At 51.8% G+C, this 27,469-nt stretch overlaps 1 protein-coding gene across 3 annotated transcripts in view; it reads left to right on the top strand.

The window, feature by feature from the left end:
- Window positions 1–27,469, top strand: part of SH3PXD2A (SH3 and PX domains 2A) — a 261,615-nt gene that overhangs the window by 119,847 nt on the left and 114,299 nt on the right. For all 3 annotated transcript variants that reach the window (XM_034931423.4, XM_034931425.4, XM_034931424.3), the window contains exons 4-5: window positions 306–382; window positions 11,737–11,828. In XM_034931423.4, the coding sequence (XP_034787314.1) occupies window positions 306–382; window positions 11,737–11,828 (169 nt within the window). The remainder of the gene's footprint in view (window positions 1–305; window positions 383–11,736; window positions 11,829–27,469) is intronic.

Below are 27,469 nucleotides of genomic sequence, written 5' to 3'. Positions count from 1 at the left end.
ACTCCAGGCATTCATTGATCCTGCCATTAGATCCAGGCGAGGTGGCCTGGCCAAGTCACTCATTGAATCCCAAGATGGCAGCCTCCAGGGCTCCTCACCCACCAGAGAGGTCCTGGGCTCTCAGCCTAGGGCGCCTCCTGCCCTCCAGGAAAGGTGACTGTTTCTCTCTTGTTTCCTTGACCGTGGACGGGGTGGTGGCAGGTAGTGCTGGACTAAGACGCTGAGAAGCCAAGGGAGAGGGGAATGAGAAGGTCTCTGTGGCAGTTTTAGCCAGAATCCCCCACTCATGAGCATCTCTCTTCCAGGCAAGATCCTCTTCCGCAGAAGCCACATCCGGGACGTAGCTGTGAAGAGACTGAAGCCCATCGATGAATACTGCCGGGTGAGAGTGTGTCTGGGGCTGGGGGAGGGGCTCGGGGAGGGCTTCCGGGAGGGCTTCAGGGAGGGCAGGGGCCCATTTGCCTGAGTGTCCATCTGTGAGGAAAGGTTGCTGTACAGAACCGTCCTGAGGCCTGGTGTTTCCTGGCCAGAGGGGTGGGTATAGGATCACCCCGTAGCTGGGCCACCCTCTGGGACCCAAGGACCTCGGGTTCACAGCTAAGCTTCTGTCCCTGTCAGGACATATCCATGTTTACAAAACACAGTTTTAAGTCACTTCCTCTGGGAAGTGAACTGAGCTCAGGAGCTAAGTCAAAGAGCCTCCTTCTGAAGGGCTGCTTGCTTCTCTATGTGAGATTTTGCTGGACATAGAAGAACTATTTCTTTGAATTCCTGTTGGGATGTTGTTGGGATCAGTTCACTAGCATCAGCAGTACACATTTGTTTATTCACCTAAATCTTGGTAACTACAAATGTTCATGTACACATCTTTACAGATGCAGGTGTTCACACAAACACATGCACATTAACACAGCCGGTGCCAAAGAGCAGGCAGGAGAAGGACAGCAGTGTCATGAGCCAGAGCCCACCTGTCTGTCTTTGATTAGAGCCCAGCGCTGCTGCAGAGAGCATGAGTGGCTACCAGGGGATGAGCGGCCCTCAGTTTCCTTGGCACATGGCCTCTGGAGGGCCAGTCTTCCTGGGTTGGAAGCCCTGACTAATTTCATGAACTTGGGCAAGTTACTGAACTTCCCTGAGCCTCTATTTCCACATCCGTCCAATAGGGAGGAGAACACACAGGGTGCCTCCACACGGTGGTCATGAGGATGGAATGAGCTGGCACATTGTAAGGCAACAGCACAGCGTCTGGCTCAGAAGAAGCATTCAGCAGATGCTTTTGTTATTATTTTTACAAAGGGCAAACAATTTGTATTAAATAAACAAATGAAAAAGCTTTATTTTTTTAAAATTTTTATTTATTTATTTATTTTGATGAGACAAGATCTTTCTCTGCAGCCCAGGCTGGAGTGCAGTGGCACCATCTTGGCTCACTGTAACCTCCACCTCCTGAGTTCAAGCAATTCTCATGCCTCAGCCTTCCGAGTAACTGGGATTATAGGAGTGCGCCACCATGCCTGGCTAATTTTTGTATTTTTAGTAGAGACGTGGTTTTGCCATGTTGGCCAGGCTGGTCTCAAACTCCTGGCCTCAAGAGATCTGCCCGCCTTGGCGTCCCAAAGTGCTGGGATTACAGGCGTGAGCCACCGCACCCAGCCATATTTTTAACATGTTTTTGAGACAGGGTCTCGTTCTGTTGCCCAGACTGGTGAAAAGGCTTTATTAAAAGCAAATAAAAAGTTAAAAAGCAAATAAAAAATAAAAACAAGCAAATAAAGCAAACACAAAATAATTTAATGTTTCTACTGGGCACCATTGGCTTTAATAGAGCTAGAATTTCGTAGTTAAATGAAACCCACTGTGGTTCCTGACTCAAAAATCTTGAGAAGATGTGGTATAATGTGTTATAATGTGGCAAATGAGGTATAAAATTTCACAAGTGCTGGTATTAGAGTATCAGAAGGAGAAGAGCTGGAGTCGAATCCCGGTGCCCACTTACTAGCTACGTGACCTTGGGCAAGCTGCTTTGCCTCTTTGAGCCCTAGTTTCCTCATCTGTAAAATGAATATAAAAACACTACCTCACATGGGAGCTGAGTAGGGAGAATGTATATCACAGTGTCCTCATACAGAGCTGTTGCAGGAGGAGCACTTGAGGCCAGGAGTTTGAGACCAGCCTGGGTAGCATAACGAGACCTCATCTCTCCAAAAAAAAGTTTAAAATAAGCCAGGCGTGGTAGCACACACCTGTAGTTGAGGTGAGAGGACTGCTTGAGTCAGGAGGTCACGGCTACAGTGAGCTATGATCACGCCACAGCACTCTAGCCTGGGTAACAGGGAACGATCCTGTCCCTAAAAAAATAAAATAAAATAAAATAAATAAAAAATGTTTAAGAACCAACTTGCTAAATTTATTAACTGGCATTCCCAAGCCTATAGGAAGAAAAGACAATGTAGTCTTCATTAAACTGAAGTTTGAATTTCGTGACTGTGAACATTATACTTGGGTCACATGTTCTGCCTTATTTTAAAAGGATGCCCCAGTGCTGGAGAAACTTCTCTTCTTCAGACCAATATTCATTTTTCTCTTTAACAGGCATTCACTGTTTCTGGTTAAATTGATGGCTGTAGCCTGAGCTTTTATTTCTCTTTTTTCCTTTCTCAAGAAGTTAAATAAATGGGCAAAGCTAATGGAGGAGGGGGCATAGGGCGGGAGGAAGGCTTTTCCAGCTGGGATTTATAGCTCAGATTAGCCAGCCCAAGGCATCTGCAGTTGGGCTCCAAGGAAATGCTGTCTGCTGGGTCATCCAGAGGAGGAAGTGATAGCATCTTATCTCCTGGGATCAGGCTTTGAACAGGACTCCTGATTCAGAGGGGCTCTGGAGCTCCAGTGTACCACGGGTAGCTGGGGGAGCCATTGAAGTGGGGTCTGCAAGAGGAGGGGCCTCCTAACCTGATTAGCACAGATGGAAACTGCCCAGAGCCAGACAAGGAATGGGGCCATGGGCTCACCAAGCAGACAGCCATCTATCTCACAGGCGGTGATTTACTCTGAGAATGGCGGGGGTGGGGCAGTACAGAGTGACCTTTAATTCTGCTGAACTAAGAAGCTGGGATCTGTGGTCTGATTGTCTGAGAAACCCACTGACCTTGGAATGGTTTTTAGGGACAAGTCCATGGCCACTGCCACCTAGCTATGCATTTCACAGCTTGCCTCCAGACAGACCACTCAGCATCACCGGCCGACCCCAGCCAGCACAGTGCCGTGTGCAGTCCGCTCCACGGCCAGCCCTTCCCCTGTCTCTACCTGCCTTTGTCTACGTACTGCCTAGAGCCTCTGGAGTCTCTACTTAAAGTGCCCTGCATAGCCCACCTGCTTGGCTGGTCATCTTCCTTGGACCTGCTAGACAATGTGGGTTCAGAGTCTGGGGTTTGATGGGAATTCAAATGCACCCAAAATTGTGCAGCTGGCTCTGCACACAGAGCAGCCGGCTCCCTGCAAGGACTCAGACATGGAAAGTCTGACCGTGCAGTGGACCTCCCCAGACTTTGGGCTCCCTGCCCTTGCTGGCCAGCCAGTCCCACCACCTAATGGCGGTTTCACAGCCCAATATCAGTGTTAATTTTTAACATATAAGCAGCAGATTGGATGGGAATCACGGAAAATTTACCACATGCCGACTGAGTGATCATTTTATGTGGCACTTGAGGGTCAGGTGTCTATGAAGAGGGGTTCCAAAGGCATTTCTTTAACTTTATAAATTAATTTAAACGGAAACGTGGTAATGCAGTTAATATTTAATGGTCTGAGACCTCAACAAGTCGAAGACTTTCATCAGACTAACAAGAGTAAGCTATACCATAGAGGCTTGGACTCACAATTTTTTAAGTGACTCTATTTACCCCGTTCCTAGGGGTGAAATACATGTTTGCAGTGTTTGTCCAAGGGATAAAATAAATATTCTAGGGAGGGGTTCAGAGAGGAGTGTGAGAGAGTGTTTGAGAATGAGCAACTCACCCTTTGACATGTTAATGACATTTATCCAAGTCACCACTTCCTGGTTGGTACGACTATAATTTTTTTGCTGCCCAAATAGCTGAGCTTGTTTCTATTATTCGTCTATCTATGACACATTTGATTTCAGGGATCAATGGCTTTCTTTGTAGGAGGGAAGAGGGATTGGGTGCGGTCAGACTTAGGGGCAGGAAGTCTGAGCCCAACAAGAGGTCAGCACTGAAGGGTAAGGATCCCCTGACCCTCCCCCTCTGCACTTCCCAGACTCATTCATTTTTATTCCCACTTCCCAGACTTGAAAACTGAGGCTATTGCATGGCAGTGGTTCCTAGTCCCAGGTATTCTCCCTTCCACTGTGGGATTTTCCACCACAGCCAATCATTGGCTCTCCCCTTGAGGAGAGTAATGTTGTTCTTGTGGTCCTTGTTCTGAAAGCAGACCTGGCCCAGGAGAGGCCTTGCCAATGGGGAGTCTTAGGCAGAGCCCAAGGCTGATCCGTTCATGAGGGGCCTCCTGAGTGGCCTGGTTCTCTGGGGGAACCCAGATAGTAGAACCTCACCATCTCCCTCAACCCAGATAGTAGACCCAGGAGAAGGAGTTTCTAGGCTGAGATAAAGCAGATCATGTCCCTTTTCTCCTTAAAGACCTTCAGAGGGCCGGGCACAGTGGCTCATGTCTGTAATCCCAGCACTTTGGGAGGCCAAAGTGGGCATATTGCTTGAGCCCAGGGGTTTGAGACCAGCCTGGGCAACATGGTGAAACCCTGTCTCTACAAAAAATACAAAAAGTACCTGGGCGTGGTAGTGCACGCCGGCAGTCCCATCTATTGGTGAGGCTGAGGTGGGAGGGTCACTTGAGCCTGGGAGGCAGAGGCTGCAGTGAGCCATGATTGCACCACTGCACTCCAGCCTGGGCAACACAGTGAGACCCTGTTTCAAAAAAAAAAAAAAAACGGGACTCCTTCAGAGGAGTCCTGCTGCCCCCGAGAAGAATATCTGAGCACCTCAGCTGGGCCCTGTGTGAGCTGGTTCCAAGTGCTGCTGGGGCCTCAGCTCCTGCCTCTGTCTTCCATATCCTGCAGTCCAGTCTGACAGACACAAGGCCATCCCCAGCTAGCCAGGCCTCCGCCCCTGAGCCTGTGCTGGTCCCCTGCCTGGGTGCACATTCAGTCTCCGCAGTGGGCCCTTCCATAAGCCTCATGACTCCCCAGGAAAAGCTGATCACTCCTGCCATTCTGCCCCCAGAGGACTGCGCCCACCCCCACTCTGTGCATTTCTCCTCTGCAGGAGGGTAACTTCTGTGTGTCTGTCTTCTCCCAGACTATGAGCTCCTTGAGGGCCACATTTGTCGTCTCTGTGTCTTCACTAATAAACAGGAAGCCCAGCCCTAAGGGATTGTCCAGCCAATGCCTGATGACAAGATGGAAAGATCACAAGTAGACAAAACTTCCTCAGAGAGTGACATATCCCCCAGGCCCTGATGTACTAAGATCCCTTGTGAAATGGCTTAAACTGCTACCAAGAATTAGACATCATTTACATTTCAAGGGGAGTCGCTGCTCAGATCCTTCAAAAAGAAAACCCATGTGTTTTGAATACTCTGAACTCAGAAGTTCAGTGAGACCCCAGCTTTCTAGATGGTGACCTAGAAAGAACAGTCCAAGCAGGTTAGAGGCAGCCCCAGAGGTGGGGCTGGAAGGACACAGGTGGGAGGCCAGATGGGCAGGATGCCAGCCCCCTTGTGCCACACCTCCAACTCCACCCAGCGCGGCCGGGCTTTTACCCATAAGATTTCCAGGGATTAGAAACTGATGCTTTAAAAAAATTAAAAACAAAAAAAAATCAGTGTGCAGAAAGGAGCAAAAAAAAAAAAAAAAAACGAGAAAAGAAACTGATGCTGCTGAAAAGAGAAGCAATTGATCCTGTGTAAAGAGTGGGCACCTGTAGTGTTTTGCCAAATGCAGAGCTTTGCTCTTTGTCCTGACGCAGGCATTACCCAGAGTGGTGGGCTCTGTGGAGGATGACCGTTTCAAGGCAGAAGGCCTGAGCACAGTCTGCCGGGGCCCCCTCCTGTGCCACTTGCATGTGCAAAGACCACACTTGTGCTCACCATAGCTGAGTGGAGGTCTTAGAGACACACAATGCAGCCACCCTCTCCCTTGTTTACACCTGCATCATTGGCCATGATGACACTCAGTGCTAAGTGGTGGCTCAAGTCATGGCCCCCATGAAATGGTCTTGAGGGGCAGGAGCTGGAGACTGCAGGACAGTTTAGGACTGGAAATGGGGAAACTGGCAGGGCTAGCTGATGGCAAAACCTGAATGGCTCTTCAGCACCTCATTACCAGTCCCCACGACCCAGGTACCCACTACCCCAGCCCCTTCCTGCATGCCTTTTCTGCAGATCTGCTCTCAGCCAGCTCACTGACCCCTGGTTTACAGAATGGCAGGGTTGGAGGGGGACTGAGGCCAGCTCAGCTGACATTCTCCAGGGACCTGCCTAGTTCCAGCAGGCCCGCAGGGCAATGCTTCCTCCCACTTGCCCCAGAACCTGAGGGCTAGAAAGTCGTACTCATTTCAGCCCTTCTCCAACCTGAGGCCTTCGGAACCCTCTGAGCTCACCTGAGCTCTATTAGAAAGTCTCAATCAGATTGATTGATAGATCAGACAAATGAATTCACTGGTGATGGTGCTGTTTAGTTAGAGCTATTAACAGTTAGAGCTGGAAGAAACTTCAGAATGTCTTGAACCTGGATTTGCCTCAGCTGTGTTCCACAGGGCGTCACTAGGAGTTGTCTGGAAAATCAGCACCGCAAATACCTGTGGGTAAAGCTAGAGGCAGGAGGGAGTGGATCAGGGCATAGGCTCTGGACTCAGCCTGATTCAAAATTTTGCTACTTACAGCCGGACGCCATGGCTCATGCCTGTAATCCCAGCACTTTGGGAGGCCGAGGCAGGTGGATCACTTACTTGAGGTCAGGAGTTCGAGATCAGCCTGGCCAACTTGGTGAAACCCCGTCTCTACTAAAAATACAAAAAATTAGCCTGCCGTGGTGGCACGTGCCTGTAAATCCCACCTACTCAGGAGGCTGAGACAGGAGAATCGCTTGAACCCGGGGAGGGGGAGGCTGCAGTGAGCTCAGATCGGGCCATTGCACTCTAGCCTGGGTGACAGAGTGAGACTTTGTCTCAAAAAAACAAACAAACAAAAAAACTCTTTGCTACTTACTAGCTGTGAGGCCTCAGGGAATTATGTAAACTCTCTGTGCTTTAGTTTCTTCTTCTGTAAAACTGAAATCATAGTCATACTGTCCTCTTAGAGTTGATGTGCTGATTAAATGACACAGTCCCACAGGATGTTGTTAGTAGTAGTAAATGCTGGCTTGTACAAAGCTCTACAGGTTTCTTTCCTGCAGGATTTCTCAGAGGCTTTGTGATGGTAACAAACATGGTGATCCCCAAGGCCAAGATGCGGGGACCCTCAAGGCAGATTTCACATGTGCTCACAGAGCTCATTTCACCTCATCAGGGAGTTCTTCCGTGAGACATACTTCGGGATTCCATTTTATCTTGGAAGAAATGACAACCAGAGAGGTGAAGTGAGCTGCCTAAGGTCACACAGCAAGTATATAACTGCAGAATTGGAACTAGAATTGACTCCTGTCTCCCATTCCAGTGCTCTTTCAAGTGTTCATCACTGCTTTCTCCTAAAGAATGACAATGGCAGCGATGACACTAATGTTATCACGGCTCACATTTACTGAGTGTACTCTTCACCAGCCACTGTGCTCGGCTTCTCATATTCATCTCACTTAACTTCCTAACAGCTAGGTAGGTGCCACGTCACATCCCAGAGCTCAGAGGGCAGGTAATGCATCCAGCCTCACACAGCCCATAAATGGCAGAGCCAGGACCCAAACCTGCATCTGCCTGCAGCCCTGAGGTCCTGAGGCTCTGAGGCCCTGAGGCTCTGAGGCCCTGACTTTACCACCACGTGGCATACATCATGAATGTCTCATGGCAGAATTTTAGGCCTAAGCTGGGGTTGCTAACCCTGATATGCCCATTATCTGGCCCCCTACTCTGCTCTTCTCACAACGGCTGGGCTTGGGGGTGCCCTGGCCCTGGCCATCATCACCAGCCCAGGCTGCGGGGACTCACTGCTCAGCATCACTCTCTCCTGCCAAATGATTTTGGCCAGAGCTGAGCTTTGGCAGCAGCTCTGATGGAAGCTGCTCTGGGCTGAGAGCCTCTTGTCAGCCTGAAATCAGGACGAGCCCTCCACGCGGCTCCCCTCAGGGCTCCCCGTTAAATAAAGATGCTGCGGTTGTTCCACCAAAAGGCCTCTTTGTCTGAGGCCCTCGTGGCCCACGCGTCCTCTGCCTCCGGAATGTGGGTCTCTGTCGGCATGAAGAGCCCCTCTGTTCCCTGCCAGGGCTGGGTGAGCCGTGGCTGGCCAGGGTCTGTGCTTAGGGTGAGTGGCAGCACACTGAGCTGGGAGGGCACTAGTGCTGTGGGCTGCTGAAACCCGCCCTCTCCTGCCCTGCGTCCCTCCTTCTCCCTTTCAGGGTGGTCACCCGGCAATGACTTTGCACAGAGCCGGGATCCCTGGTAATGGTTTCCTCCTGCCTTCTGCCCATCCCGACCCCATTGGCACTCTCTCCTGGGGCCCCCTGTCCTCCCTGACTTTCTCTCCCTCCCTCTCGCTCCCTGTCTGTCTCTCTCTTTCCTCAGTTTTTCATTTCCTTTTCCTTCTACCCTTCCCAAGGAGAACACAGCATGGACAGTGTGCGTTAAATGAGAACTTGAATATTCTGGAGGCATGCTCCACCCATCTGACCTTCACAGCTTGGGGCTGGATTCTGCCCCTTTCCTCACTTATGGCTTCACCCCCAGCAGCCTCAGTGTCCCCATCGTATGTGGAGGCAATGATGTCTACCTCCAGGACAAAATAGGGTGACATGTCATTAGATTTGCTCTCTCTCATCCTTGTAAAACCAGGCACAGCCCCATATGCAGCACACACTGCAAAGCCCTCACTGTTTGGTGGATGACTGGAGGAGTCAAGGGGCCAAGGACAGGGCCTGACACATAGCTGCTCATTTAATGTTAATTTTCCTTTTCTGTTTTTTGCCTGTTGATGGAGATGTGTTATTTTAGAGACCCTTGGAGAGCCATGACCCCTGAAAGGAATGACTGAGGGTTACATCATGCTCTCTTATCTGCCATGGTCTGGTCTTATCTCATCTTGCCTGGGTGTGGGTTTGGCATCAAGAAGGGCCCATCTTGATAGGATGCCTGGTGCTAGATGGCACACTTGAATTGTTATCTAACTAGCTCAGAGAATAACTAAACCATTACTTTCCTCTTCCTCAATATTATAATTCTATAGATGCAACCTAAGATTATATGTGGGTTTTTTGCCCCACTATCATGTCCCATAGCTACTGGATATTGGGCTTATAGACATGGAAACCTTCACTGCCTTATCCATTTTTCATTCATTTCTTTAAACAAATATAAATCAAGTGCCTGCTCTGTCAGGTACTCTACTAGGATCTGGGGACACAGAAATCAACCAAACAGACTAAAATCGCGCCTGCATGGAGCTTACCTTCCAGTGAGTCTTTCCCACCCTCCGTGGGTGCCTGTGGGCAGGCCACATGTCTCCCTGCACCTCTGTCTCCTCACCCGTAGTATGGGGATGGGAATTGTGCGCTCATGAGGACGACCCTCACGAGGATTTCCTGAAACGACACTCACAGACTCACTGTACTTGGCCCAGGAGCCACTGGATCTAGGCCTTGCATCTGAAGCTGGTCGTGGTGTGTGAGGTTTCAGGAGGCAGGGGTATGGGACAGGGTCCTCTCTTATAGACCAGGTCTCATCAGGAGTTTCTCACAAGCCCTGTGTTTGTTGACTCCTCCAGTCCTGGGTTTTCCTGTCTTCTCCTGGCTCTAGCCCTCGGCTCCCTGTCCCCGTCCCTCAGCTCTGCTTTGGTAGTGTTCTCTCCTGTCTGTTTGGACCAGGGGATCCTTCCTTGCCCCAGTATTTCTCCCCATACTAAATTGAGGGGCCCAGAAAACGGGGCTACACCTGGCCTCACCCTACACCCCCAACCCCTCCATGTCGGACTGGGCCAGGTCAGGGTCCTGCGTGCTGGTGTGCAGCATGAACTCTGACTACCTTCTTTTTATTTTATTTTGTTTCATTTTATTTTATTTATTTTTATTTTTATTTTATTTATTTATATTTTTTTGAGACAGAGTCTTGCTCTGTTGCCCAGGCTGGGGTGCAGTGGCACGATCTTGGCTCACTGCAGCCTCTGCCTCCTGGGTTCAAGCGATTCTCCTCCTGCATCGGCCTCCTGAGTAGCTGGCATTACAGGTACCCTCCACCACACTGGCTAATTTTTGTATTTTTCATAGAGACGGGGTTCCTCCACGTTGGCCAGGCTGGTCTCCAACTCCTGACCTCAAGTGATCTGCCCACCTCGGCCTCCCAAAGTGCTGGGATTACCGGCATGAGCCACCACGCCTGGCCTAACTCTGACTACCTCCTGACCTAGTGCCTCACTTTCCAGCTGCAGACTCTCCCCATGCCTGGATGACAAGCTCACAGCTGGCCCACGCACTTGCCATGACTACTGTTTCCCATAGAATGCCCACTCCTCCTCTCTGCTTGTCCAAACCCTGCAAACTCCACAAGCTGTGCTCCTGCCCACTCTTCTAAGAAACCTTTCCACACTCTTCAGTTTACATTGTTTCTCCAGGCATCCTCAGCTTGGCCTAAAACAAGGCCCTGCTAGTCATGCCCCTGCCCACCTCCTATGGCCCCTCTCCCTTGCTCTGGGTCCTCAGGCCACACTGGCCTTCATTCATCTCCTGAAACCAACATGATTGATCGCTCCACCTCCACCTTGACCAGTTAATTCTTATCCATCCTTCAGAACTTAGCTTTAAAGAGTCCTTCCTGAAACACTGGCTCCCCATCTTCCACATCTTCTTGGGTTCTATCAAACTCCGTCATAGTGCTTTGTTGTCCTTGGCAGCAATTATCAACTTGTCATGAAATAATTAATTTTGTGGTCAGTGTTTAGGGAGTGTGAATGCCTGGTGCAGCTAGAGCGTGGCTAGTGGAAGACAAGGCTGGGAGGACGTGACCTTGGACTGTTAGGTTATGGATCTTGGACTTATTCTGTGTGCAGAAGGGAATTCCCTCAGGGTTCCTGCAGAATGATTAGCTCCTGAGGACCCTAAGACCCAGGGTTCCAGGGTTCAGTGGTCTTTTTTTGTTTGTTTAAGTCAGTTGTTTAGTTGGTTGACTGGCTGGTTGGATGGTTGGTTGGTTGGTTGGTTGGTTGACTGGATGGTTGATGGGTAGGTTGATTGGATAACTGGTTAGGGGTTTTCTTGTTGTTGTCTTGTTGGTTTGTTGATTAATTGGCTGGTTGGTTAGTTGGTCAGTTAGTTGGCTGGCTAGTTAGTTGAGAGAAATGGATAGAAAGAGGGAGGGAAGGAAGGAAGGTTGGTTGTTTGATTCGTTATTTGATTGGTTGATTTGTTGATTAGTTTTCTGGGTGGACAGGTGGGTGGCTGGTTGACCATGTCTTCCATGGCTCAGTTCTTGAGCCTCTCTGTCACTGTTGGTGTAAGGTGACACTGTCTTGGTTTTCCTGTTCCCAAGTTCATCACACCTAATGCCCTTTCTTCCTGTCTTTCCACAGGCACTTGTCCGGCTGCCCCCCCATATCTCACAGTGTGATGAAGTCTTCCGGTTCTTCGAGGCTCGACCCGAGGATGTCAACCCTCCAAAAGAGTAAGTAATAGCTCAGGCCTCTCCTGTGTGCTGGGGAGGCGTGGGCTAAAGCAATGGCCAGCCCGGGGAGGCTGAGGCTGTGGGAACACAAGCAGAAGGTGAGCTAGCAGGGCCAGCCGGGCTAAAGAACAGTGGTCCAAAGGAATGGGGGACATTATTCCCCAGGCTCCTAGTGCCAGAGCCCACTCTTCATTTTCCTTTACCCCAGGGCTGCAGGGAAGAGTGTCTCTGCATTTGTGGAGCAGATTTTCCTACAAACTCTTTCTGGCTCACAGGGTTGTTACAAGGAGCAGATGAGATAACAGAAAATATAATGGTCATGCCATTGAGACCGCTCAGGGCTAGCACAGTCCTTGCTCTTCGCTGTTATGGCTGCAGAGGTCCCAGTGTGCACTGCCTAGGCTGAAAACTCACCTGCCAAATAACAGCAGTCCTGGGCTGCTACAACAGATTTTATAATCATCATAAAAAATCATAATGAATTTACCCAGTGTCTTTTATGTATAGCATTTTATGATAGGCATTACCATATTCAATAGTCCTATTTACAGAGGAGGAAACCATGGGTCGGTGAGGTCAGGTGCTTTTCCCCCAAAGTCATGCAGATGGTTTGATAGGAGACAGGACAAAACCTGAACCTAAGTCTGTGGTTCCTAGTCGCCCAGTGCTGGCTAATGTTTCCATGTTTGGAGAGAAACAGGGAACCATGCAGGTCTTTTTTCTCTCTGAAATTGGGATGCTGTGGGTGGTGGTAAAGATGGCCCACTCAGCCATGCTGGTTTCTCACACCCAGGACCCGACTCCATCCAGATGGCCATGCTCTCTTGCTCAGAGCATTCTGCTCACCTGCAGTCCCCAGCATAGGTTCTCATTGGAGAGAAAAATTCAGCTCCCACCCAGGAGCTGGTGGGCAGAAGGCAGGGAGGGGTGTTGGGTAAGAGAGAGGGCTGGGGAGAGGACTTAAGGGGATGCTGATGAATCAGCTCACTCCATAGCTATCCCCTGGAAGCTTAAAGTACCGGATGGGTGAGAGAGAGGCAGATGGGGTGGCTACTACAGAGGGAAAGGAGAGAGTAGGACACAGGAACCCTCTGGGCCAGGTGGGGAGAGGCAGGGGGAACCTGGTGATGGGGAGGAGAAAGCCTGAAGATGAGGGTGAGCATTGCATGGCTCTGGAGGTGCCATTCACACTGCACTTTCTGTGAATGTGCCCATGAGGTTGTAGAATATGTGGCCTGTACACCCATACATGGCAGTCCTGCCTAAAGGGACCCTTCTGTCTTCACGCATGCTAAAAGACTAATAGCCTGAAATGGCCTGGGCATTTTGAGGGAGGAAAAAGCAGCTCTGAGGCCCACCTGGCCTAGCAAAGACCGTCTTCACTGATGGCTGCCTCAGGCAAGAAACAAGCACTGTGAACCATCAGGAGCTTATCAGTAGCTTGGTTCACAGTGTGAAGCAGTGGAAAGCCACAGGGTATAGGATGCAAAGTATTGAGTTCACGTCCCAGTTCTGCTGCTACTAGCTGTGTAATGTCCAGGCAGATCCCTCGTAACTTCCCCAAGCCTTCCTGTGGTCCCTAGTGGCTCAGTGCTGGCCGAAGTTTCTACATTTAGAGAGAAACAGGGATGAATCTTAAATTCAGCTGATTGAAAAAAAAAAAAAAAGCTAGGCATATTGGCTCACACCTGTAATCCCAGCACTTTGAGAAGCCAAGGCAGGTGGATCTCTTGAGCCCAAGAGTTCAAGACCAGTCCTGGCAACACAGTGAGACCTTGTCTCTACAAAAAATTAAAATTTAAAATTTCAGAAGAAAGAATAGCGAGAAATAGGGAACCATCTGTAAAAAGGGAATAGTGATTAAGCCCTGTTTTTGCTACCTCCAAGGGTTATCCATGAAACTCAGATGATGAGAGGTTTGCACCAGGGCTTGTATATTCTTTTTTTTTTTTTTTTGAGACAGAGTCTCGCTCTGTCACCCAGGCTGGAGTGCAGTGGAGCAATCTCGGTTCACTGCAACTTTTGGCTCCCAGGTTCAAGCAATTCCCTTACCTCAGCCTCCCTGGTAGCTGGGATTACAGGCACATGCTACCATACTGGCTAATTTTTGTATTTTTAGTAGAGACGGGGTTTCACCATGTTGGCGAGGTTGGTCTCGAACTCCTGAGTTCAAGTGGATCCACCCGCCTCAGCCTCCTAAAGTGCTGGGATTATAGGCATAAGCAACTGCGCCCGGCCAGGGCTTGTATATTCTTATCCCTACATTACAGATTAGAAAACAGGAGCTCACAGCTAGAGCGGGAATTTGAACCCAGAACTTCCAGGTTGCAAGCAGAAGCCCACATTCATCTGTTTCTCCCACCTGCTTCACTGGTTTGGGGACTGTGGTCCTGAAGCTCCTCAGGGTCTCCTTTCTGTCCCCACCTCTCTGCGCTCCTGCCCCTTCCTTCTTCATCCTTGCCTTGCCTCAGGGCAAGGGAAGGCTCTGAGCCTGGCAGCAGTATCCCTGGGTCCTCACCTGACCCGCCCTTGCCCAGCTGTGATGTTCTCTCCAAGCCTCTCATTTTCTGTCCTTGCATGGGGAGAGAGGAGATGCTCCTCCCTACATGGGTGGCTGTTGGGATCCCCCGTGATCGTGTGCCTGGCCACGGGGGAAAAGGATCAGGATCGTTGATGGTGGAGGCAGCAGGTGTATCGCCACAAAAGCAGCTGACCCAGCCTGTGATCCATGCCTCCAAACCTGCTCTTTGCCAGTCAGCTGAATCCGTCGGCCTCACTTCATTCATGGCATTAAGTTAGCCTTTTGCCCACCTCTAGGAGGCCCTTGAGGAACAGTGGAAACCAGGCTCAGTGAGACACTTGGCTGTTGGGGAGGCAGCAGGCCATGGCTTTGTGGGGCCAGGCTCTGGGGCCAGGCCCTGCCACTTAAGGCTCAGTGATCTTTGGCCATTTGCTCAATGTCTCTGCATTTCTGTTCCCCTAAAATGAGATAATGCAGAACTCACGAGCTGGTCAAGAGGGTTTACTCAAATAACCCGGCCAGGTGCTACTGGTGCACAGGAAGTGCTCCACACCTGTGTTCATGGAAGGCTGGGGAACAGAATGGAATGTGTGCACGCTCCGTCCCTACCTGACTTTTGCAGGGAGGGGCTGTGAAGCATTTGGCCGCTCCATCACCAGGCCAGCAGGGGTTATCTGCCTCTTTCTTGAGGTGGTATTGGCCACGTGGGCCAGTTCACCACTGGTCTGGCAAGTTATGGGCCTGGGAATAGGAATGCCTCCAGCCCCAAGACAGGTCTGAGGCTCAGGAAGTGAGCTCAGCTGTGGCCAGGCAGTTCTGAGGGGCTCCCCCTCCCCGGGCCTGGCCCTGTCTCTGCTCCGCCTCCAGGACCCACCAAGAGAGACCTGTGTTCCCCTGCAGAGTGTGCCTGCCACAAAAGAGCCAGATCTTGTCCATGACCCTCGGCTGACAGGCTGCCGATGTGTCAGCCTAGTGCCTGCACCTCCTCCCTCTCCGGCTGTTTGGACCTTTCCAGGCCACTGTGCACCTCCCTTCCCTCCAGCCTAGAACATAAACACGGGATCGAGTAACAGCATATTTTGACTCTGGGGCGACTGTGGAGTGGCTTATCAAATTATCAAAGCCTGTGGATTTAATTGGAATTTTGTAGATAACCCCTGGCTTCTTTCAAGTGTGCTGCTGCAGGGTCCATTGAGAATTCATGGGGGCTGGGGTGGGGGACCGTCTTCCCTTTCCATCTTCCAGAGAAGACAAGGTCTGTCACAGCCCAGACTCAGTGGGGGAGGTGGGCAGCAGGCCCGAGCGCCTCGGCTTTGATCCCAGGCCACTCGCTGGCTTCTGCAGGCGGAGAGCCAGGCCCATCTCCGGTCAGTTAGCGGTTGCTCTTCCAGACCACTGGCCCTGCACAGAAAGGATGTTCTTCATGGACACCTTTGATGAGCCTGGCACAGAGCAGCCATGGTGGTTTTGCCTCCTCACACGGAAGGTTAATGGGATTTGCGCCCTTATGAAAGAGGCTCCAGCAAGGTCCTTGCCCCTTCCATCATGTGAGGACACAGCATTTGCCCCTTCTGCCATGGGAGGACACAGCTAGAGTGTGCCATCTGTGGGGAACCAGCCTTCACCAGACACCAAATCTGCTGACGCCTTGATCGTGGACTTTCAGCCTCCAGAACTGTGAGCAATAAATTTCTATTTTTAAGAAATTACCTAGTGTGGCCGGGCACGGTGGCTCACGCCTGTAATCCCAGCACTTTGGGAGCCCAAGGCGGGTGGATCACCTGAGGTCAGGACTTTGAAATCAGCCTGGCCAACATGGCAAAACCCCATTTCTGCTAAAAATACAAAAATTAGCCAGGCATGGTGGCACGTGCCTGTAATCCCAGCTACTTGGGAGGCTGAGACAGGAGAATTGCTTGAACCCAGAAGGTGGAGGTTGCAGTGAGCCGAGATCGCACCACTGCACTCCAGCTGGGTGACAGAGCAAGACTCCATCTCAAAAAAAAGAAAAAAAAAAAGAAAAAGAAATTACCTAGTGTAAGAAGGTACTCTGTTATAACAGCCTGAACAGACTAAGACGCTTGTTGTGTTTATTGTTGGCCCCTCCCACTAGAACACAGGCTCCAGGAGAGTATGAACTTGTCTTTGTTCTGTTCACAGCTGTATCCCCAGCACCCAGAACAGTGCATGTCCCAGAGCAGGGTCTCAGAGGGTCTCTGTTGGATGAATGATTGTTGTCATTCAGTCCTCACTATGGTCTTACATGGTAAGTACTTCTGTGACATGATTTTACCAAGGAGCTGAAGGCTCAGGGACATGAAGCCACTCACCTAAAGTCACCCAACTGGCAGGTGCAGGGCCAAGATCCAAGCCAGGCTGGCTGGCCCCAGACCTACGGTTCTAACCACAGCCCTGACCCAACCCGTCACTCAGCTCACACCCACTACGCCTTCCCAACCTCCTCAGCACCTGCTCCCCACCTCCACCCCAGCCAGAGTAGGTGGGTACCGGCCTCAGCCCCTTTGATGTTTTCCTTTGAGGATGGTGTGTGTCAGTCTGTTCAGGCTGCTGGAACAGAATACCATAGCCTGGGTGGCTTATAAACAACAGAAATAAAATTCTCACAGTTCTTATGAAAGAGGCTGGGAAGTCCTAAACCAAGGCACCAGCAGATTCAGTGTCTGGTGAGGGCCTGCTTCTTGGTTCATAGTCATCTCTACCCTGGTGGACAGGGAAACAAGCTCTCTGGGTTCTCTTTTATAAGGCACTGATCTCATTCATGAGGCTAATGACCATAGCCTAATCAGCTCCTACTATATCACCTTGGGCGTTAGGATTTAACATATGAATTTAGGTGGGACACAAACATTTGGTCCCTAGCAGTGTGTTCTTGGAAAGTCAGCAGTTGAATAGGGGTGTCTGTGTGTGTGTGTGTGTGTGTGTGTGTGTGTGTGTCCTGATTGGGGGGAGGGAGGGGAGCAGAAAGGGAAAGGAAGAGTGTTTGCCTTATTGTATTGGTCACCTCCTCTGTAGTCTACATCATGCTTATTTAAATATTCATTTAAATATTAGGCCACCCACGAAGGTGATGTTATTATCCCCATTTAGCAGATGGGGAAGCGAAGTTGCTAGCAGTTACCTGACTTCCCCAGGCCATGCAGCCAAGTGGGGAGGCAGGCCTTGGAGCCTGGGTGCAGTTCTGTTAGGCCCCTCCAGCCCCGCCAGCCCCCAGCCCTTTGCCCTGCAGTCATAAGGGGTCAATGGGCAGGGGTGGGCAAGAGAAGCTTGATGTAGTTTCTTGGTCTCTCCTGTGTGAATTGCTGGGGAGTCATGTGACAGCTTGGGATGAGGAGACCCTTGGTCACCAAATCCTAAAGAAGGCAGATAAAGACATGCCCTTGGCCCCGTGCGGTGGCTTATGCCTGTAATCCCAGCACTTCGGGAGGTCAAGGCGGGAGGATTGCTTGAGCCCAGGAGTTTGAGACCAGCCTGAGCAACATAGTGAGACCCCCATCTCTACAAAAAAAAGAAAAATGAGCCAGGCATGGTGGCACATGCCTGTGGTCCCCGCTACTCAGGAGGCTGAGGCAGGAGGATTGCTTAAGCCCAGAGTTTGAGGTTACAGTGAACTGTGATTGCGCCACTGCACTCCAGCCTGGGCAACAGAGACAGACCCTGTATCTTAAAAAAACAAAAAAGACACATGGAAGCCACACCAAGAGACACCCTCTGTAGCAGCTGAGATGACCCCAGTGTGAGCATGACCTGCCTCCTGGCACAGTGTCCTGAGGCCACTTTACTGACTCAGCTTCCCCTTGCTTTGCTCTGCCTGATCTCCTGAGAATCCCTTGCTTCCACAGGCAAGGCCCCTCACCCCCAGATGCAGTCCTCCCATATGGTGTCAACAAGGGCAAACAGGAGCTAAAGGCAGGCCCAAACTGGCCCGGCAGGACTCACCGCGTGGTCAACTGCGTGACCCAGAAATGCCTCTTTGTGTTCCATTTTAAATTCTCATCCAGTGGAAATAAGGAATCTAAAAGTCTTTGAAACGAACGCTAGGAACTCTGTCTGTAGATTCCCAGGAGGATGCAGTTCTGGTGGGAGAAAGATCTGGCCGTAGGGCCCCAGGATCCACCTTTGCATCTCTGCAGCCTCCTGGCCCAGTGGCCACGCCCTCATTCTTTTCTTAGCTTGTCGCCAGCCTCCATGCCCTGCCCCATGGTTCCCTCCACCAGGAGCACCCTCCTCTCCTCCCCACTCGCTCTGGAACTGCATTCTACTCTGTCTCCAGACTCAGCTTGAGCCCCTCCTCCAGAAAGCCCTCCCTAGAGCTGGCAACCTGGCAGCCTTGGGATCTGTTTATGAATCTCTCCCCACCAAGGAACCCACATCTCTGGACCCCCAGGACCTGGCACCTAGTAAGTGTTGGGTGATTGCCCAACTGTGCCAAAATAAAGCCGGGCTATTTAATAGAGTTATACATTGAACTGCCCACCTCAGGGGAGCAGAGCCAGGAGGATTCTCAACCTCTCCGGAGTCAGGGGGCCAGGGGTCAGGGACCAGCTCTGCCACTTGCCTCAGGCAAGTTGCAAGGCCCTTGTGTGCCTCAGTTTCCTTTATCTGTAGAGTGGGAATCGTTGCTGCCTCCAAAGGCAGTTGCGAGGATGATGCTTTAGCACACATAAAGTGCCAAACAAACCTGGCACGGTGTCAGCACTGCCAAGGCCAGTGTTTGCTGTCCCCATCATGGTGGGATGGGCACATCCCGGGTGGAAGCGCACGGCAGCAGCAGGCCCACATCACTTCCCTCCACATACATACACACGTTCTCCACTTCTGGAGATGCAAGGCTGCCTTTGCAGCCTCAGGGCTGAGGTTGCAGCCTTCTTGACCACTGCTGGCGGTCCAAGCCTGTGGGCAGGGTGGGCACACATGCCTTTGGTGCACCCATATCACAGAGGGGAAAACTGAGGCCAGGGCTGAGCTGATCTGCCCTGCTCTTGTCACTCACTTAGAATCTTTCTTCTTGGGCCTCCTACCGCCCACTGGCCTTACCAGCCCACCTCTTACCCACGATGGGACACATAGTGGGCCCACACAGTGGGTAGACAGTCACCTCCCACTTCCTGCTCTCAGCCTGGGCTTATCCCTTCGGCTTGTTTCTTCCTGCTGAAGCCAGCCATGATCCTGGTTAAATTCTTGACATTGCATGGGAGGAGCAGAGAGCCCTGCTAAACTGGTTTCTGTTCTTCAGCCCAGGGCCACAGAGCCACCCTCTGTTGTACAGTAGAACAATGCCCCAATGTTCCGAGGGACCTGGGGTGAGAGGCGGATGGACTGAGGCCAGGCCAGAACCATCCCTGCTTCAGCCTGCCCATCGGGGGCCCCCAACACTCCCCATGGGGCAGAGTCCACCCCCAGTGTCCCTGCCTCCTGCGGGGAACCCCAGGGCAGGCCAAAGGGGAGGCCATCCTGCGGGAGGCCTGCCCCAGCCAGAGCACAGGTTTGGGAACTGGGCCGGGCTGGTTAAGGTGGCGCAGGGGCTGTCTTAGGACACTGAGGGAGGCTGCCAGGGAAGGAGGGCCAGGGCGGAGGCAGATGCTGCTTGGGGCCTGGGGTGGGAGGAGGTCAGACTCAAGAAAACACTCTCCTCTGCATGACTTTCTCATCCTCCCCTCCCATTTATATTTTGGGGATGGTTGTTTCATCTTGGACTGCATGGTAAAATTGTGGGGAGTCCAGTGAGGGGGACAGAGGTTGTTGCTGCCATTTGCCTGGGAGAAGCAGAGCCCAGGAGGACAGATGAACTCTGCCAGCCCTGCTTCAGGGTTCCCGTAGGAAGACGAGGGGCAAGGTGGTGTGTGTGGCAGTGCAGCTGGAATAGCACTGAGAATGTGGGGTGTCTCCTCCAGGAGCCCCACATCCCCAATCCCAGTCGCATGCCAGGTCTGGCCTGTTCGGGAAGGTAGGGCGACTGCTCGGCTTATGTCTGGCTGCCAGCCTCTTGAGTTAGAGCCCAGGCTTCCCTGCTCACCAGCAGCATTGCTGTGGGTTGACTGCATGGCCTTCCATTCTCTGTAAGTCACCCGGAGTCACTGCTCCGGCACTGGGGAGAATGAATTGGGATGATGCGTGTGGATCACAAACTGGGCACTGAGTCATACACCCTCCTACTCCCTTCCTTTTCCTAGGAGGCAAATGGAAGGTTGTGGACAGAGCCCTGGAACCTCTCCACAGCAGCCTCCCTTCACTCTGCAGGTAGTTATTGAGTGCCAGCTGTATGCCAGGGACCGCGTAGGCTAATCACCTCAAGGGTCAAAGCTGAAATTGTGAATTGAGTTAAATTAACTGCAGTGGCAACTGTGGGGACACCCAGCTCTGCCTGTGAGCTTGAATGGCTCACTTCTCCTCTTCCAGTCTGTTTCCCCATCTGTGCAAGGCCCCCGTGGTACATGTGGCAAAATGATTGTGAGGTTCAAGGGAGCAAATGCATAGAAAATGCCCCTAGTGTACTTAACCCATCACAAAAGCTCAGGAAATGGGATTTTCTGTTTTTCTTCTCCTTTCCTCCATTAGCCCAGGCCTGGGTACAGAGCAGCCACCCCGAAAAGGCTGGGGGAATGGAATTGGGTTGGCCGAGCTGAAGCTGAGAGCTGGGAGAGGAGCATCTCACCGCGTCCCTCTCTGCTCTGGGAGTCCTGGCCAGGGCTGGTGCTGCCTGTGGAGCGAGGCTGCCCCTACCACCCTGCAGGCTGTTGGAAACTCCAGGGCATCCCATGTCCCTGTCTCTCCTGGGGGATTGGGGTAGAAAGCCCACCCACACATGCCTGGCTGCATTCTGGTCAGACACCTATCATCAAGATGGCTCTGTGTGCTCTGTAAAGCCCTGCCACCACCCATCTGGCCAGGGACGTGGGCCACACTGTCCTTGCAGCCCCCTGCCACTGGCTGCTGCACAAATAGCCTCTTTATGTTGATGGGCAGGAGGGCCGGCTGGACCTTGGAGCTACGGGAGGCTGAGGGAGGGAACAGAACGTTAGATAAATAAACCTTGTCCATCCCCTGCCATGCCCCCTTCAACCTGGGTGGGCAGGTGGCAGGAAAGTGCCCACAGGAAGCTGTGTCCAACCCACTTGAAAGGGGCATTGGCCGTGGGGAACAAGGACTTCTGCAGGCTCAGCTGTCATGCTGGGTCGGCGAGCTGGAGGGAAGCAGATTCAAACACCCCCAGTCCAGCCCAGCTCATAGAGCACACGCCTGGGAGGCCCATGTCCAGAGAGAGAAGATGACTCTGTTTTCAGGCCTGGCACAGGATTTTCTGCAGGGTGGGGAGGAAGGTGGCAGGGAAGGGTATCCTGGTGCAGGAGTGTGTGGGGGTAGACTGGGTCCCCCATTAATTTCTTGGGCTTGTGCATTCTATGTTCTCTGAAACCTCAAGACCCCCATGTGCCCACTCTCTTACCCCCAAGGAAGGCCTACAGAGCCCTTTGGAGCCTCTGGCGGAAGGGGTAAGCCCTGGAAGAGCGCCGAGGCCTGCTTTGCTGTTATGTTGTGTTCAAGGTGGGTCTTGGTTCCCCTGTGGTTATCACTACCCTCCATGTTCCTAGTCCCTGGGTAGTTACCCCTCCATGGGGAGTTTAAGGCAGAACTGAACCTAGATCCTGGGTCTTCGGCCACCGGGACCAGCCTTCCTCTGTTGCATTCTTGTGGGAGGCGTGTGTTCATGCAAGCGTTTCTAGATCATCTCTATGTGAGGCCTGGGACTTCAGAAGTAGCTCAGTCCGCACTCTCGGGGCCCCGGTGGTGTAAGGGGGAGGATAGCATGGCATGGGCCTGGCTTGCTTCCACAGGAGGCAGCAGACCATTATAGGCTCTGGCAAACCCTGGCTCCTCCCCCACCTGCTGTGTGGCCTGGGAATTATTTAAACTCCCAAAACCTCAATGTCCTTGCCTATAAAACAGGGCTTATAACAGCTGCTGATAATGGGGAAGACAGAAAAAGAACAACTGATTGTAATAGGTGCAGGGCCTTGCGCAGCAACAAACCAGCCTGCTGAGGTGGTCAGGAAGGCCTCCCTGAGGAGGTGGCATTCAGGCTGAGACTAAAGCAAGAGCTCACTACTCAAGGAGAGTGGCAGAGGAGGGCATCCAGGCCAGAGGGAGTCCCTGAGATTATGTTTCAAGGATTGAAAGAAATTTCATCTTCCGTGAGAGTAAGGGATTTTTGGCTAGGGCTAGGCCAAGAAGAGATAGGCCTGAGACAGTCATTAACAATCGCTACACTTCAGCATCAGGTAAATGGGCAGAACCTAGGGGTCTCTGGGCTATCTCCTGGCTCTGACATTCTGAGGTCCTAGCAGAACCAGTTGGCTATTGCAGTGGTCCAAGCATGCAACAGTCAGGATCTAGAGAGGGGCCGGATGGCTGTGGGAATGGGAGATATTCATAGACATAGTCCGAGATGAAAGGGACAAGCATCCAGAGACCTTGTGACTCCTTCCCCTTCACAGGCTCTGTAAGTTGGATCTTGAGGGTGGTTGGAGTTTGGGCACGTCTGTAACTTTGGGTCACTTTGAAGCCCTCCGTTCATGAGATACATGTGTATCTGGCTCCACCCCATGGCCATATCGGATACTACAGCTCCCAGCGTCTGGCTAATGCTGTACTAAAGCCGTGCTGGACCCTTGAGCATGGTTTATCTTGTTTGAGCATCCGTACAATCCAGGGAGGCCCATGCTCCTTTCTGCAGATGAGGGACCTTAGGCTGAGACTGGTTGACTTACCTCTCAGCTAGGAAGTGTCAGAGGCTGGACTCATGCCATTGCCCTTCAGCTCCAAGTCCACACCCCACACGGGGGTGAGCTGAGGATGAAGTGAGAAGCACCTGACCCTTGGCTGGGGCAACTAGCTCCAAATTTCAGGATGGGACCCTTCATCAGACAGAAGGGCAGAATAACTGCATCAGGACGCCATGGTTGCCATGGTCACCACGGGGGCTGAAGGTAGAGTTGAGGGCATGTGCCACATTTGGGATCTTTTAAGGGGAACCCAGGTTTCCTGCTGGGCCACATCCCTGAAAAGGTACAAGGTTTGCTGAGACTGCCAAGTCTGGTCCAGGCCCCCCAGGGCAGCCTGTTGAGACCCCTCCCCCAGCCTCCAAGGAGGGGCTTCCTATCCCAGGAGGGTTCAGGCCTCTGAGGAGGGGTGCTGCCTGGCTGGTACAGGCTCCTCTGATGGAACAGACACAGGGAAACCGGTTCTAGAAGCACTCAGAAAACCAGATTTCCCGCTCCCAAACCACAGACTGAGCCCTTGGCTTCCCACACCCTCTCTCATGAATGGCCCATTTGGTCATGAGTCCAGAGGGCACGCAGATGGCTACGTGCAAAACCCCACCCAGGACATGTGGCCCAGAGCATGGCTCAGTGGTCAGAGCCAGAGGGAGAGTTTCCCCCAGACAGCTTTACTGAGGTATAATTTACATGCTATAATATGTACTTGTTTTAAGTGTACAATTAATTCATTGATTACTAATACTTTTACAGTTGTGCAACCATCACCACAATCCAATTTTAGAACAGTTCCATCTCCCTTAAAAGATCCCAGGGGGAGGTTTTGGGGTTATTTTCTTTCCTTTTTTTTTTTTTTAATTTTGAGACAGGGTTTCTCTCCATTGCCCAGGCTGGAGCGCAGTGGCACAATCATGGCTCACTGCAGCCTTGACGTCCCAGGCCACCTCAGCCCCCAAGTAGCTGGGACTGCAGGCACACACCACCATGGCAGGATAATTTTTTTATTTTTATTTTTTGTAGAGACGGGGTCTGGCTCTGTTGCCCCTGCTAGTCGCAAATTCTTGGCTTCAAACGATCCTCCCGCCTCGGCTTCCCAACGTGCCAGGATTAGAGGTGTGAGCCGCCATGCCTGGCCACCAGAGGGACATTTTATATTCTTCCAAACTCCAGGTTTTGGAGACCTGTTGGTATCCCTTCCCTCTGCTCCTGTGTGAGGGGAGGACATTGCCTGTTCCCAGGGACTGAGTCTCTGCCCCACTTGCTGCTGCTGTCATTTCTGGGCCCTCTGGTAGTTCCAGCTGCTACGCTGCCCTTGCACGGATTGCTCAGTAGCCCGGGAACGAGATCTGCCTGGCCCTCCCGGTGCAGCTCTGAGGTGGACTAACCACTGAGTTGGCGCCCAGGGTGAAGGGGGAGGGTGTTCATCTCGGTGGGCACGTTCCCTGCGTATTGATTCCAGTGGCCCAGCTGGGTGTTCACTTTGAACTTCATCCCCAACCCCAGGTAGTTACGTGCCCCAGGTCAGTGGGAAGGCCACCTCAAATGCAATGCTTACTTCCCCCCAAACTTCTTAGAAGGCCAGTAGGTGCAGGCAACAGGCCAAGAGGCTGCACCACAATGATGCCCAACTTTCTACCCAGGGAAATTCCAGGTGTTCTGGCAGCTCAGCTGTTTAGCAGAAAGTGCATGAGGAGCTGATTATCAGCTTGGCTTTTTATAATCATTTTTCCCTCTTGGGATGCTCCTGGAAAGGAAGGTGGCAGAGCTGTTAAGGGAGGTGGCCTTGGACTCACAGGTGTAACTTCAGATCCTGGCTCAGCCCCCCACCAGCTATGTGCCAGGTGGGGCAACCGTTTTTTATTATTATTTTTAGAGACAAGGTCTCTGTCTCTCTCCCAGTCCTGGAGTGCAGTGGCACCATCACAGCTCACTGTAGCTTCAAACTGCTGGGCTCAAGCAATCCTCCTGCCTCAGCCTCCCGAGTAACTAGGACTACTGGCACATGCCACCGTGCCCCACTATTTTTTAAATTTTTTGTAGACATGGGGTCTTGCTATGTTGTTGAGGCTGGTCTTGAACTCCTGGACTCAAGCCATCCTCCTGCCTTGGTCTCCCAGGCAATCTTTTAACCCCACCTAAACTCACCACTTACTCACCACACCTGGGCCTGCCATCCCCACCTCTCACCCCAATACTGGGACGTCTCACTTGTGGCATATACCACAGAGGTAATTAAATCCTTAACATCCGGCTTCTCTGAGAGGCTGCACACACCCTGAGGGCCGGGACATTACCGCCAGGCATCTACCATATCCCTCGTGCTAGCTGAAGGATGGACACAGTAAATGCAATAAATGGAGAGGATGACTCTCTGTGGGCCTTATGTTCCCTGAGGAGTAAAATAGGGACCATAGAAGTGGCAGCATAGGGTTACTATGAGGTCTAGAAAGCTAATAATAGCTCAATTACTGTATCTCACCATGTGATGACATTCTTCTAAGCGATTTACATTTTTTAAATTATTATTTTTTTTTGAGATGGGGTCTCACTCTGTCACCCAGGTTGGAGTGCAATGGTGCGATCTCGACTCACTGCAACCTTCACCTCCCAGGCTCAAGCGATTCTCCTGCCTCAGCCTCCCAACTACAGGTGATGCCCAGCTAATTTTTTGTATTTTTGGCAAAGGCAGGGTTTTGCTATGTTGCCCAGGCTGGTCTCAAACTCCCGAGCTCAGGTGATCCACCCACCTTGGCCTCCCAAAGTGCTGGGATTACAGGTGTGAGCTACTGTGCTCAGAGGACTTTTTTTTTTTTTTTTCTTTTTGAGATGGAGTCTTGCTCTGTCACCCAGGCTGGAGTGCAGTGGCATGATCTCAGCTCACTGCAACCTCCGCCTCCCGGGTTCAAGTGACTCTCCTGCCTCAGCCTCCCAAGTAGCTGGGATTACAGGTGTCCACCCCCACGCTCATATTTTTAGTAGAGACAAGGTTTTGCCATGTTGGTCACACTGGTCTCGAACTCCTGACCTCAGGTGATCCACCCACCTTGGCTTCCCAAAGTGATGGGATTATAGGCATGAGCCACCTCGCCCGGCCAGCCTACATGTTTTAATTCTCTAATTTTTGCATCCATCCTATGAAGTGGGTATAGTTGTCATTTCCCCCTAGTTTGCAGATTAAGCCACTGAAGCACAGAGAGGTCATGTGACTTGCAACGCCAATAACTGGCAAATATGGGCTAGAACCTCTTACCTATCCTACCCCTCAATGAAGCTTGGCAAGGGCTTAGCATGCTGCCCAGCATGCAGTCTTAATGAATGGTACCAGTTGTTACTATTGTTGTTGCCGAAGGGGCTGTGCCAGAGGCTGGCTCATTAGCGCCCACAAAACACGACTCATCTCTCAGCTACGTGGGTTTGCAGTTTCTGGAGTCATCGGAGCAGCCTCTCCTTCCATCCTTGCTGTGTCCCAGTGAGAGGCAAGGTGGGAGGGTTTGCCCCTGGTCCCAGGCTTTGGAGCTCAGTTCCCCAGACATCATCCAGCCCAGCCTTTGCAGGTTGTGCAGTCCAGAGAAGGGAAATGGTTGCCTGAGGTCAGAGAAACTGGATTAGCACCAGGATTTTTGGCTCCAAGTCCAGTGCTCTTTCTGGCTCTCAGAACTTTCCCAGCCGATTTCAAGAGCAACCCCAGGCTTGGAGCATTTGGAGCATCCCTGGTGCGGTGCCTGGGAGGGTGCCTGGAGGCCTGAGTTGAGCCCTTGAGAAGATTCCAGTAGGAGCCTGGCTGATGGACAGGGAGAAGGGACTGGCTCCTCTGAATGGCTCAGAGGCAGGAGCTTGGCTGTGGCCAGGTCTGATTTAATTTGGCAGAGGCAGGCTGCAGCTTAGACCAGGCTGTGCCTGCAAGCCAGGGAATTGAAGGTTAATTGCCAGGGGCACCTCTTCCTGGCCCCCACCCCAAGCAGGAGAGGGCACCCATGAGCCTGTCACCTGGTCTGAGACCCCTGGAGAACTGCAGTGTTGCCTCAGGAGCCAGTGGATGGGGGACATGCATTATCCCCATGCTGGCCCCCTCATGTGCTGGGCACGGTGCTAGGTCCTGGCAGCCACGAGGATCTTTATAGGCACGAGCAGGGGACACTTTGTGCTGCCCAAGACAGGAAATAATTCAAGGAAATTCAGGCATCTTGGTTTGGAATTTCCCAGAAGCAGATCTGAGGCTGAGGATTGCGGCTCAAGCAGTTTGGAGGTGACACTAGAAGGCATCAGTAAGGTGACACAGGGCAGGGAAGACAAGGCTGCCAAGCGCAGTGTCAACGAGCTTCATCTCG

The sequence above is a fragment of the Pan paniscus genome, chromosome 8 (assembly GCF_029289425.2).
Source record: "Pan paniscus chromosome 8, NHGRI_mPanPan1-v2.0_pri, whole genome shotgun sequence".
In the NCBI taxonomy this organism is placed as follows: domain Eukaryota; kingdom Metazoa; phylum Chordata; class Mammalia; order Primates; family Hominidae; genus Pan; species Pan paniscus.
Note: the sequence above shows the minus strand (reverse complement) of the source record. Positions and strands in the feature narration are given on the sequence as shown.